Raw genomic sequence first — 14,396 nt, forward strand, 5'->3', positions numbered from 1 at the left:
AGTCTGTCATACAGACCCTGAAACAAATATATCCAACAAAGCCCATGCAAGTCTATAATCTTTGGCAAGTCTAGATTACTGCAGTATCTGAAATTTGAAGAAAGTCTCTGGGCTCCTTTTTATTATATTTTTAAACTATAATTAACAATTGTTTTTTCTGTAAAATATGTTCTTTTCAGAGACTAGATGTGATGTCTAGTTTGCTGCCAGAAAATCTTTTCATCCTGTACCCAATTCTGCCTAACACATCAGTTTCTTACTTGCAGCCCATGATGCCTCAGATGGCCACACTAGAAGTGACCGATCAGGATCTGGTACCAACTCCTCAGATACACCATCAAGTCTTTCCCCTGCCACCGTCACTGGGGCTGAACACGCACAAGCAAGGACGGGTAACTCCAGCAGGGACTCCGGATGCTATGCCAGTAATGAACAGTTGATGCTCAAGGATGCTCAAAAACCCCACTCTAGTCAACAAGCAAAGGTTGTCATGACAACAGCTTCTCAAATCAGGCCTGCTAACACAGGGGCAGCCCGCTCAGATGCCGATTGTAGTGGTCACATGTGTGGTATGTGTGGTAAGCCCAGGGTTCAAGGTCAGTCGCCTCTGCGGGAGGACGAGGGTATGGAAACCGATCGAAGTGATAAGGATTACACAGAGGAGGACAAGGAGGTGTTTGCTATTACTAATGGATATTTGCAACAAAGGACAGGGTCGCCTCCTGATAAGAGTAGCAAGAATTCAAAGAAGATGAGTGGATATTGTAAACATTGTGTTCATAGTAAAATGCCAAGCAAACCGAAGATGTCACATTCTCCTTCTCGAGGAACCCCTAGTGCTAACAATTCCTTGTCTTCTGACACGAGCACCAGCACGACCTTGACCACTATCCACTCCCCTAGCAACCCCAACCTCCAGTGCTCAGTGTATGGCTCCAGTACACAGGCCAGGAGGAAAGTGAAACCAGTGCCACCACCCCGAGCTCCAGGCACCGAAATCACATCGGTCCCGACGCCAGAATACGCTGCAAGGGACATGTATCCACAAGTCAGGAACCAACGACCAAAGGACATCAATCCAGTGAGTCTGTATGGACGGCACCAGATCTCAATGCCACAACTGCAGATGCCTTTGTCCATGTACTACCCGGAGAGGATTGCCTCCCCTCATGGTAGCATCATCTATGGCCAAGGGAAGCAGATGGTACCAGAGCCGATCTATGGTCAGGTAACCATCAAGAATGTCAGTCGGTCGCTCATCCCCTTGGTGTCTACCAAGCTGAGTGCCGAGAAGATTGATCTGAGTGAGGAGCCATATTCATCTGAGGTAGGTGCAACTTCAAGACAGTCGAGTAGGGGAATAACGTTTTGAACCATTTATTTGTATCCAATAAGGATCATGAACGGTAATTATATGTAAGACGTCACAAATTTTAATGTCGGCAGAGACTATAAAATATTTTATGGTCTCTAATGTGGGCCGTCTAATCTTTCAATTTTACTATTAGTGAGTGCACAAACAAAATATTCAGAGATATAAAATGCTGGATGAAAGTTACATTGTAGAATTTGCTTATTAAATTCATGAAATAAATTTTCACACACGGTATTACTGAAGGTGGGGTTCAATGTCTCGTCCAAGATTATTGCACTTGTATAGTGACGTGCATGTATGTGTGTGTGTGGCTGCTTGTACTAGTTTGGACTAATACTGATTTTATAGTGCTAGCCGACTGAGATACCACGCCGCAGTTGTACAGAAATACCCCACTCAGACACAGTATACTGACTCCGAGCTGACCAGTCCTTGTTTTAGTCCCTTCATCCTGAGTGTCAGGCATGGTAACAACAAGTACCATCTTTTAATGTGTATTGGTATGTCGCGGCTGGAGATCAAACCCCAAACCTTCCACTATCTTGACGATCTACCAATAGACCACAGAGATGGCCTTGGTATTACTGAAAACATATAATGTTAGTTGAAGTTATGAAGTAAGTTTGTTTTTCTGCAGCTTGGCATGTGCGCCATCCCACCCCTGCTGATCCAACGGTACGCGGAGGAGCTCCGACAGGACATCCATAGTGTGTCCCTGGTGCTGGAGCAGGTCCGACTGTACCATCTACAGAACCACCAGAGGAACTCGGTGAGCTATACCACAGTCTGATCCTCTTTGGTTGACAATTCGAAGCACAGGCCATATTGATATGGCATATAATTATATTGTCCAGATCTGTTTGGTTAACATGTAAACGAATGCACCATGTACTGTTCTCATGTGGTAAAGTCCGTCTTATGTGTCCATCAGTTGCCTCATTGATCATCGTGTCTGACTGCATGCATTCTTTCTGTCACAGATTCCCAATGACAAGTTGTCTGAGAGCTGCAGCAATGCTGTGGACCTGAAGATATCTTCCATCGAGGACTTCTTCATCTCGATCGGCCTGCCCATGTACATCGACCCACTGTATGAGAAAGGATGTTGCACTATACAGCTGCTGCTCAATCTGACAGAGAATGATCTCAACAGGATAACCGGAGCTGATACCCGGCATCTCAAACGCATGCAGCATGCCATAGAATGGGTCCGACACAAACTACAGTCACCTGTCAAAAGCCCAAAATCTCCAACCAAAAGTCCAACTTCTACCAAGCAGACATCAGTCAGAGACAGAGTTTAAGAACTTTGTAATTTAGACCTTGTTGTGATGTTTCATACACTCTTCCTGCTACCATCTTTAAAACAAACCTCTAAGGTCTGTCAACAATCTGAGTCAACTGTGACCTGGTGACTTCCAGCCTTCAAATACAGGCATGAGAAGCAGGTGCCCCTTCATGAACAATTATTGTACATTCAAAGTTGTACATGTGAAGACAGTGAGGTTGTTTGCATGCAGACATTTGTAAATTGTATTGTTTTTATAATAATATGAAATTTTATTGTACTGAAATCTGATGTCAGTACATGAATACCAAATGCCCTGTACACATATGGCTGTTCATATGGTGGATATTACAGGGCATTAAGCTCTTCTCACTTTTTAACTTCAAAATTTTTAATTATGATCTTTCTGCTGAAGATTTTGTGATTGGCGTACTCATTCATACAAAATAAGGTTTATTGTTCGAAGGTGGGAAATAGTGAAGTCTCACAGTCTAATCTGTACAAGTGTCAAAAATGTTTTTTTAATTTTTCTTGTATGTGCATCTGTATGGTACGAATGTATCCTCTCTGCCTGGTCAGTATATCCAGTACAGTGATAGTGCAGTGTGTATGGCATGTTCAACAAACATAATCGTAATACTCTGTGAATAATGTATAATCAGTGGATCATTATTTGTGATTTGTACATTTTTACATTGGCAATGTGTACATATATCATTGTATTGTATGACTGTGGATGGTGAGTTACTTCAACACAAGTTCACACTGTTGATTTATCTAATATAATGCAAGTTAATGCCAACAATTGTGAATACAAGTTGATGATTGGTGAGGATGCACTGAAGTATGGAATAACAGCTACGTATGCCCCTAGGCATTGTTTGACTTATTAACTGAGAAACAGTTGCTTTAAGTGTAAATAGCAAAGAAAATTTATGTTTAATTGTAATATAGACACTTATTGAATTGTTACAATCACATTATTCTCATAATGAATTTCTAGTCGAAAAATGTTATGGCATTTATGCATGATCCTTATGTTCATGAATATTCATCATTTATCCTTGCAATTTGTAGTGCATCTCAAGTTGGATGAAATAGTGCTTGTTGATTGAGTGACCTGGTTGAGAGTTGAGTCTAGAGATGTTGTGATAGAACTGGGCTCACTTAGAACTGTATGGGGACTTCTTTGTACAGGGACAAAGACCAGTCATATGGCGGAAATATTGATGAGAGCAAGCTCACACAAACAGTTTTTGAGGGAAAACTAAGTTTTAATAAAGTATCATGTTTCTGGTCTTCTGGTGTGACCTAAAATGACGTGGCCTTTTTTTTCTCTCATTTTCTTACAAGCTCATTTGCGTGGAGGAAAGACATAGTTGTCTCCAGTATTAAGGTGTCCTTTTAAAACTTCAGTAGAGTCATGTCTATACTGTACTCGCCCTCAACAAGCCAATAAAGCCTTTTAGTCTTCCGGGGCGGTCGGGTAGCCTAGTGGTTAAAGCGTTCGCTCGTCACGCTGAAGACCCGGGTTCGATTCCCGACATGGGTACAATGTGTGAAGCCCATTTCTGGTGTCCCCCGCCGTGATATTGCTGGAATATTGCTAAAAATGGCGTAAAACCATACTCACTCACTCACTCTCTTTTAGTCTTCCAGGGTTTTACCTGGACGTACTAAAGTGGGAGTCCCTGAGACCACCAATGATTAATTTTAAGGGCCCTTGTTGGCAATGAAATGGTGTAATGTACTGTACGTTTAGATACTACTGTGAAGCCTGGAATGAATCAATGATCATGTGGACAGTGGTCATGATTGATGGATGAAATGAAAGACACCAATAACTGCTCTTCATGCACTGAAGGTACAATCAACATTATTGTGCATTCCTTGGGACGCTGAATTTTTTGTGTGCGTCCATTCTCTACATTTGTGCGTACTGGACTCACATTTTGTGCATCATGTAAAACGATGGTCTTCCTACACACACAAGTACAGACATGAGATTGTGCATTATGTGGTGTTTGTACGTTCATTTTGGGGAAAGCAGGTTACAGTTACCTCCCCTTGAGCTGTCATATAGCTTGAATATTGCTGAGTGTGGCGTTAAACAACAAACAAACAAACAAAACCTGCCCTTGTTTAAATATCCAGAAAAAATAAGAAAGCAAGACTATGCGGGTTGACAATGATTTGCAGGCACCAGAAATGTAATACTTTTATTGGGTAGGGGTGAACGGTTTCATGATCTGGCTGTATTGAATATCTTGAGTGAGTCTGTGCAACTTAGGTCATATTACCTTTTTTTGTCTTTTAATCCGATAATGAGGAAAATAGATCTTAAGGCATTATGAATGATTTTTATAAGTACTTTTCATCCACTGTTGGTTTTTTTAAGACTTGTATACTGACATTTTAGTTTCAGTTCATGCCATGTTTTTGTTTTTTTTTATTTCTATTTTGATCAGTTTTATTGATAAGGAAGGCATTTTTGTGTGAACTATACACACAATAGTGAGTCGAGAGTACTTTTATATTTATTTTCTTAAAGACATTGTTGCATGGTTATTTGAGTATCAAGTATGGCATTAGATCAACCACTGTTCATTGGTTTTGTGCACTCTTGAGATTCATATTGAATTTCAAAATACATTGATCAAACATCCCAGCAAAAGCCTGGTATGAAAATATATGAATTCTGTTTTAAACGAGTATGTTGTCTGTCAGATGATTATCATCTATTCTGCTGAATCTCTCCTTGTTAAGGGACCAGTCATTTTGAAGTGGCGAGAGCGTGTGCAGTTGTATGATATTGCAGGTCTTAGATGCTAGGAAAAAGAATGATGTTTTTGTGAACGTTTTGAAAATAATTGACAAGCATATATAAGATGGTTTTACATACATTGGGTGATGTCTTGATCTTGGAATTGAAAAGACAAAACTTCTGAAGTCCTTTCTCATCCCCCTCCTGTTAAATGACTGGCCCCCAATGTCAGATGAACCCATCAAACTGTTAACAGAAGTATACAAAATGTGATATTTGCTTGTATTCTGGTTGTTGCATAAAACTGAAAAATTCTCCAATTTAGCACTGTTGGTGAAGTAGTCAATAGCTAGAGAGTAGCAGCTAGTGTAAATGTGAGGCTAATTTATAGACCAGTGGAACTGAACTGTCTGTGCAATATTTGACTGTATTCACTTGCTCCACCTTCCAGTCATAATGGCCCTGCCTTTGTTTATACTGGGAGCCGGCTGTCATGATTGGTGCTGGATGTTGGATCAGTATTTTTATAATATATTGGACATATTGCGACGGACAGCGCGCTTGTCTGTCTCTCTCTCTCTCTACTTGTTGTTCACTCGTTCCGAGAACAGTGTTGGAAATAAACCATTTGAACATACTAAAACTCTTGTCTTTGTTTACTCGTCAGTAGTTTTGCTGTTCTAGACCTTAACGCAGAAGGCATTAAAGGAGAAACAAGGGACGTATGACTGAAATAACACCACAACCACACATGAATAAAGGGATATATGACACACCATAAAATAACCACAAAGAGGAAAAAAGGGATATATGACTTACCGTTAATGACCACAAAGAGGAAAATAGGGAGGTTTGACTTTTATAACCAAAAACAGGAATAAAGGAATGTATGACTCACCGTAAAATATCCACAAAGAGGAATAAAGGAAGGTGTGACTTCTTATAACCACTAACAGGAATAAAGGAATGTTTGACTCACCGTAAAATAACCACAAAGAGGAATAAAGGAAGGTGTGACTTCTTATAACCACTAACAGGAATAAAGGAATGTATGACTCACCGTAAAATAACCACAAAGAGGAATAAAGGAAGGTGTGACTTCTTATAACCACTAACAGGAATAAAAGAATGTATGACTCACCGTAAAATAACCACAAAGAGGAATAAAGGAAGGTGTGACTTCTTATAACCACTAACAGGAATAAAGGAATGTTTGACTCACCGTAAAATGACCACAAAGAGGAAAATAGGGAGGTGTGACTTTTATAACCAAAAACAGGAATAAAGGAATGTATGACTCACCGTAAAATATCCACAAAGAGGAATAAAGGAAGGTGTGACTTCTTATAACCACTAACAGGAATAAAGGAATGTTTGACTCACCGTAAAATAACCACAAAGAGGAATAAAGGAAGGTGTGACTTCTTATAACCACTAACAGGAATAAAGGAATGTATGACTCACCGTAAAATAACCACAAAGAGGAATAAAGGAAGGTGTGACTTCTTATAACCACTAACAGGAATAAAGGAATGTTTGACTCACCGTAAAATAACCACAAAGAGGAATAAAGGAAGGTGTGACTTCTTATAACCACTAACAGGAATAAAGGGATATATGACTCACCGTAAAATAACCACAAAGAGGAATAAAGGAAGGTGTGACTTCTTATATCCACTAACAGGAATAAAGGAATGTTTGACTCACCGTAAAATAACCACAAAGAGGAATAAAGGGAGGTGTGACTTTATATAACCACAAACAGGAATAAAGGAATGTATGACTCACCGTAAAATAACCACAAAGAGGAATAAAGGGAGTTCTGTCTTCTTACAGCCACAAACAGAAATAAAGGGATATTTGACTTGATATAACCACAAGCAGGAATAAAGGTATGTATGACTGAATAATGCAACCACACATGAATAAAGGGATATATTACCAGATATAACCACAGGCAGGAATAAAGAGAGGTGTTTCTTAATAACTCAACTACAAGTAATTACACACACACTGTATGACACTGTCCTGCTGACTGTACGACATTGTATGATCTGTATGGTGTTGTCTTGATAACAAAATAGAGTCAATGTTTTAATTTGAGATTCAGTATACATACTTTAGGAAGCAGAGATCCATATATGTAAGTCAAGAACATTAATGATGTCATGGTTAGCGTTTTATTGACAGGGGTCACTGCATTGTTTTCCTCGCCAATGTGTAGAGGCTATTGTTTCTATCATTTTACGTGAGCTTCAACAAGTTCATCACCACATGTCGAGTTCTCGGTGACATAGCGAAGGTTACATTATGAATAGAGATCCAATATATATTACTTACAGTCTGGCGATGGCGCATGAGACATATGCCCCAATGAATCCCAGTAATGTGTATTATAGTTTCCCTACAATTCGGCCATGTGTTGCATAATGTAAACAACTTATGGACAAGACTTTATTCGTAAGAAGTTTTGACGATGCATGCCATGTACTGAAGCTGGGGGTGAGTGAGTGAGTATGCTTTTACGCCGCTTTAAGCAATATTCCAGCAATATCACGGCGGGGGACACCAGAAATGTGCTTCACAAATTGTACCCATGTCGGGAATCGAACCCGGGTCTTCAGCGTGACGAGCGAACGCTTAAACCACCAGGCTACCCGACCACCCCCTCAAGCTGGACGTCATGCTAGCAAGGACCTCTGGGTCCTGCAAGTTTAATCTTCCTGAAGAGTGAGTGACTGAGTTCGACTTTACTTGCTCTTAGTAATATTCCAGAAGTGTCACGACGGGGGACACCATGCATGGGCTGCAAACATTATACCCATATATGGTGCTCGAGGCGAACCAACCTTAACCACTGGGCTACCTCACTTGCCACTTTCTGAAGATGGAGACACAGGTCTTGGATGCAACTAGTCTACTTCAATTCAACCTTTGCACTGATAATAACAACTTTTATCAGCGATAAGTAACTGATCAGTGTCATCCAATATCCACAGTTGTAAAAGCTGCAATCAAAGATTTTGTGACTGTGTGAAGTAAAACCTCTGCACTTGTTGATCTCAGTTTGTTCAAGTAGTTTCAATGTGGAGTTAATAGCCTTCAAAATGGAGTTAATGGCCTGCTTGGGGGGGTGGGCTGGGGTGTAGAGCTGAGTTTTGTCTTCTGTCGTCCCACTGAAAACTGAGGGCAAAACTAGGGCTGGTGGACAGATGATTGAGAACTATCCGGGTAGCTTGAGTTCGTGGTGGCTCACGCACGATCCCGGTGCCCTAACTCTCAGCAAAGCACACGGTAGCTCAGAGGTGATTGGAGACAAGTAGCGTCACGCCAGCCGCCATCTTTGCGGACGAACGAAGATGGCATCAAGACGGCATCCAAGCCTACACGATCATCATCAATAAGATACAGCAGCCTTTAACTAGCAATCAGCAACTACAACCAGACCAAACAATATTCATATAACCATGTGACTACACCGACTTTCACCGTCAAGATTCATCAGCAAGTGCCTCCCGATCTTCATCATCCAGTCATTGTTTGTTTGTGTAACAACCTAAAGCCTTGTATAGCTATGTCATAGCGACTGATTTATGACTACCATTGTCTGCAGTACATTTGACTTCAAGGGCAATTTACCCTGTAGCCATGTCTCCATAACTTAATTGTCATTACGTTTTAGGCGCTAATCCCCGTTGTTAATCCTCACCAACATTTCATTGTATTTTGACTGTCAGTCAGCCTGGACTACCATATCACTTCCCTTTAACTACTGCTTTTTATAGTATGGCATTTATTGCCCTAATTGATCATCCCATGAACTGTGTTTGTTAATCACGCCCATATGTCCAAAGCAACGTCGTTGTCTCTTTGTCTGTCCATTGTTGTTCATTACTATATATGTGCTACCATTACACAGTTACTGGGTGTTAGTCAGGCTTGGTATTCCGAGTGCTGGCATAGGGACGACTTCGAGCAGGATATGCTGCTCGTAGGAAACGCCCTGAGGTGAGCTGGAGCTCCGCTCACCTCTTGTACGCCTGAGCTGGAAAGTCTGCTCATTGCTGTGTTTGTGTTGTCAGAGCAGGTATTCCGCTCATTGTGCAATTGTTGTTTATTGTTTACATGTTGTGCATAAAGCGTTCCGGGACAGTGATGTCGATTTTGTCCTTTATTCCCCCAAGAGCTAATTCCCCGTCAACATGCGCGTTGACAACTGGTGTTAGAATCCGGCTGGAGTAACTTTTGAGCTTACTCCCGATCCCGTAACCTCTCTGTATGCCTACCACCCTGAAGAACAATCATCAACTCGAGCCATGAAGAAACAAGATTGAAGAAAACAACAGGAATCTCTCCGAATCTCTCAAGATTTCATTCATACACAGGACCAAGGAAGTATAAATGCCTATCCCACAGAGATTCTGACCACAGCCATCATGATGCAGATCTTACAGAAATCGCCTCACGGGCACCTACAAGATGGACACTGTGTACAAGATATCTCATTGGGACTTACTAATTTGTGTTTACTTACATGGACTCAATCCAGGATATATGATGTGTGACTGTTGATAAGTGCAACCAGGTATGTTTAATCAAAGCCAGTATATTAATGCCAAAATGTGTCTTTCCAAAATTAATTTTTATATGTGCAATATACTCCAATTCCATGTTTAGTCACGCTAGATCTTTGAAGTTATTGTGTAAGGAATCTTGGAAATGTCCCCAGGCCACGCCAGACATATAGATACAGCTAGGGCCCAGACAAACCTAAGCTGTAGGGTTATCGAGTCACACCTGAAAGTTAGACTCGTAATTTCAAAAATCTAAACGACCAAATTTGTCATTCGTTACAAGTTTTTAATGTGCACAGTTTGGTACAAAATTGAAAGTATTGTCTTGGACTTTGAATTCAGATTAGGGATTTTCTTGGGTTATCCACCCACACACATGTATATTGTATGTCAGTATTAAGTAATTAACAGCACAGCGGTATTCAGCATTTCAGAATTTTGATGTCGGAATTAAGGATTATTATTTTCCTTGGGCATAGCACCCATAACATATGGGCAAGCTCCGTTAAAGACACGGGAAGAGCACCCATTGTACTTAAAAGGGCAAACGTACCCACAAGTAACGTTTGAGTCGCGCGGTAAAGTTAGACTCCTGGTTTCAAATTTCTTGATGTGAAATATTTGCTGAGATGTTTAATTTGTACTTTTTATGACATTACTCATTATCATTATTCAGTACTGAGTCGCACCGCCAAACCAGACTCCTGAATTCAAAGAACCTCAATAATATATTTATTGAATCTGTCCAAAGCGGTAATTAACTCGTAGTGAATTTGCACATTACAAAGATCACTTTCAAACTGGCACTTAATCAAATTGGTTAGATGACCACTTTCATACCGTCATTGTATAGGTATATTTGTTGCTCAAGAATTTCAACGATATCATGAATTCATCTAACTGATTTTGTTCACATTTTGCACTATTGTTTCCGTTGGTGAAAAAGTTCACACATATCAATTTGGACTTGTCAAAGCTTGGGGTCCAAGCTTCACGGAACGGAGGGAAGTTGTCATAGCGACTGATTTATGACTACCATTGTCTGCAGTACATTTGACTTCAAGGGCAATTTACCCTGTAGCCATGTCTCCATAACTTAATTCTCATTACGTTTTAGGCGCTAATCCCCGTTGTTAATCCTCACCAACATTTCATTGTATTTTGACTGTCAGTCAGCCTGGACTACCATATCACTTCCCTTTAACTACTGCTTTTTATAGTATGGCATTTATTGCCCTAATTGATCATCCCATGAACTGTGTTTGTTAATCACGCCCATATGTCCAAAGCAACGTCGTTGTCTCTTTGTCTGTCCATTGTTGTTCATTACTATATATGTGCTACCATTACACAGTTACTGGGTGTTAGTCAGGCTTGGTATTCCGAGTGCTGGCATAGGGACGACTTCGAGCAGGATATGCTGCTCGTAGGAAACGCCCTGAGGTGAGCTGGAGCTCCGCTCACCTCTTGTACGCCTGAGCTGGAAAGTCTGCTCATTGCTGTGTTTGTGTTGTCAGAGCAGGTATTCCGCTCATTGTGCAATTGTTGTTTATTGTTTACATGTTGTGCATAAAGCGTTCCGGGACAGTGATGTCGATTTTGTCCTTTATTCCCCCAAGAGCTAATTCCCCGTCAACATGCACGTTGACAACTATACAAACCTAATACAGTAAACTACGGTTTTAACGAACACGCTTATAGCGAATGACGGATATAACGAACTTACTTTTTGGATCCCGACTATTTGCTTTAGTTATGCTGTATATATGCTTATAACGAACTACGGTTATAACGAACTAAACTTAGTAGTTCCCTTGAGTTCGTTATAACCGTACTTTACTGAATAATAAACAAAACCCCTGACAATTGTCATTCAGTCTCTCAGACAATAAGTGCAGGAGTAGCAACCTAAAGCCTTGTACGAGTGACAAAAAAACACGCTAATTTATGTGAAGGATGAAACACGTCAGAGTTTCTTTTTTAGGTTTAAAACCCGAATACAGGGTATAAAACCGAGGGGCCTCAGCCTCGAAGCATTTATTCCGAGGATGAGGGTTTTAAATCTCATAAAAAAACCGAGGGTAATTGTTTATCTAACTTATAAACCGAAAAAAACAAACATAAAGAAACGGGCGTAAAATATCTATTGCTAGTGTACGAGTATTTGAAAAAGAGATTCTTAAAACAATTGTGATTTATCAGCGTATCTGTAGCCTAGTGGTAAGGCCTCGGTTAACATAAAAACATAAATTATGCGCAGAATGAAACACGTCAGAGGGTTTTTATGAGATTTAAAACCCGAATCCAAGGGTTAAACATTCACATGTTACAATATAAACGGAAGTTGTATTAATAAAGTCCCTTGGTTTAACGCCGCTTTTAACAGTATTCCAGGTATATCACGCCGTGTCAGCTTAATGTGGGGGAAAGCCCGAAGTGATGCAGGTCTCAGACGTTTACCACTTAGATGAAACCAACGAGCACGGGTATGGTGCTGACAAACCTAGAAACATAATCGGGGCGAACCGGGATTCGAACCCACAATCATAGGTTTCTGGCGTGCACTCTGCACAACGAATCGCGGCGCCTTAGACGACTGGGCCACCCGTGCCCCCACTGAGGTAAATACATAACACATAAACATTGTATAAAATAATAACAACACATATACAAATATGCCAACAGAGCTTATATTAAATACAAACAACACAGTCTAATCATTCTGTTTTTTCATAATACTGAGAGTCGAAGGCCTATAGTACATGCTGTAAAGGATATAAAAAGATAAAATAACATATTTGGAACTTCTGAGATTCATAGCATGCAGTATTGACATTGACAGTTGTTTGATATTACTACATTGTTACTTGACATTATAAAGTTTTCATACTCAGATAACGGATATAATATTTATCATTGTACTGTTTTCGGAAGTCAAAATACAACGGATATCTTATTACGAAAATGTATGTATTTTCTACAGTGTTTAAATCGCAAAACTGAAATTCTTGTTCTCTACAGATTCCCATGTGTCTTCCCATCTCGATAAACCGTTCGTGTGGTTTAAATCTGAATCTTGCAAATGCTATTCAAAATTGTATATATTAAATCGATATTGCTCTGAACAGAAACTGTTTTTTTAAACAGGCATAATTTGATAGTTAATTGGATAATGATAGACAACAATGCCAATTATTAATGTTCAAATCATTTTGAGGAAAAGCACCGATATAATGATCTGGTATGCTGGTATCCTTTTCTATAACCACAGCTGATGTTTTACAGATGATTTGGTTTGTTGTTTAATGCCACACTCAGCAATATTCCAGCTACATGACGGCGGTCTGTAAATAATCGAGTCTGGACCAGACAATCCAGTTATTAATATCTTGAGCATCGATCCACACAATTGGGATCGATGACATGCATCAGCCAAGTCAGCGAGCCTGACAACCCGATCCCGTTAGTCGCCTCTTACGACAAGCATAGTCACCTTTTACGGCGAGCATGGGTTGCTGAGGCCTATTCTACCCCGATTTTACAGATGATGCCCAGGTAGTCGGTGCCTGTAGTCTATCATAGTGATCTACTAGGTCTATCTATTTATTAAATATACTCCTGATCAGGGCAAGATTTCATCACGATCGGTCACGTGAACAAATACGTCGCAAACCTGATGGGATCTCGTGGGAAGTAACGAGATCTCACCGGAAGTGATGGGACCTTGCGGAAGTGGCGAGATCTCGCGAGACGGGAAACGGGTTTGGGGTGCATGCGCGGAGGAGAGAGAGTAAAGAGGCGGAGCGGGGCGGCGGGTGATATGTGGGGCAGGGTGGGGGAGATGGAGTGACGAGCTGTAAAACGAACAACAAGAAGCTGGTTGTTTAAACATGAGTTTCAAGCATTCTTTTGAAATGATTTGGGGGATGAATGTGAGAGAAAATACAATTACTGTCCCGATGCAAGAGTATGTGGTGGACAGCCACAAAAAGGGACGCGCGCCTTATCCTCTGCATTCTGGTGTCAGCCAAAAGTCACATTTCATTTCATTTGTGGCTCCCTTGATGAAACACATGTCAAGGTGAAACAATTGAGAACTGCAATTCTTGTTGGCGCAGATGCATCACTTAGCTATGTCAGCATGGGCTACTTACACAAAATAGGCTTTAATTAGGCCCACCTCACTAAAATCATAGGTGTTGATGCTGACATACATTCTGTGTTAGGGTCTGTCTTTCTTGATATCAACATAAGGCACATCTATCTTTCACGTCTTTCATAACTTACATTACTCACCCACCTTAGGCATTGCCATTCTTGAATCCACTGAAGTCACTAGAGACCTGTCCTCAAAATGCCAACTTTTCACGAAGGTCCAGTATCAGTTTCTCTGGT

At 40.6% G+C, this 14,396-nt stretch overlaps 1 protein-coding gene across 1 annotated transcript in view; it reads left to right on the forward strand.

Moving 5' to 3' along the window:
• Positions 1 to 6,052, forward strand: part of LOC139473700 (SAM and SH3 domain-containing protein 1-like) — a 117,116-nt gene extending 111,064 nt beyond the window's left edge. Inside the window, exons 18-20 of the mRNA XM_071256411.1 lie at positions 267 to 1,327; positions 2,013 to 2,144; positions 2,356 to 6,052. Coding sequence (XP_071112512.1) covers positions 267 to 1,327; positions 2,013 to 2,144; positions 2,356 to 2,679 — 1,517 coding nt within the window. The 3' untranslated portion in view covers positions 2,680 to 6,052. The remainder of the gene's footprint in view (positions 1 to 266; positions 1,328 to 2,012; positions 2,145 to 2,355) is intronic.
• Positions 6,053 to 14,396: the final 8,344 nt, after the last annotated feature.

Source organism: Haliotis cracherodii, unplaced genomic scaffold (assembly GCF_022045235.1).
Source record: "Haliotis cracherodii isolate W230 unplaced genomic scaffold, xgHalCrac1.p SCAF_3, whole genome shotgun sequence".
In the NCBI taxonomy this organism is placed as follows: domain Eukaryota; kingdom Metazoa; phylum Mollusca; class Gastropoda; order Lepetellida; family Haliotidae; genus Haliotis; species Haliotis cracherodii.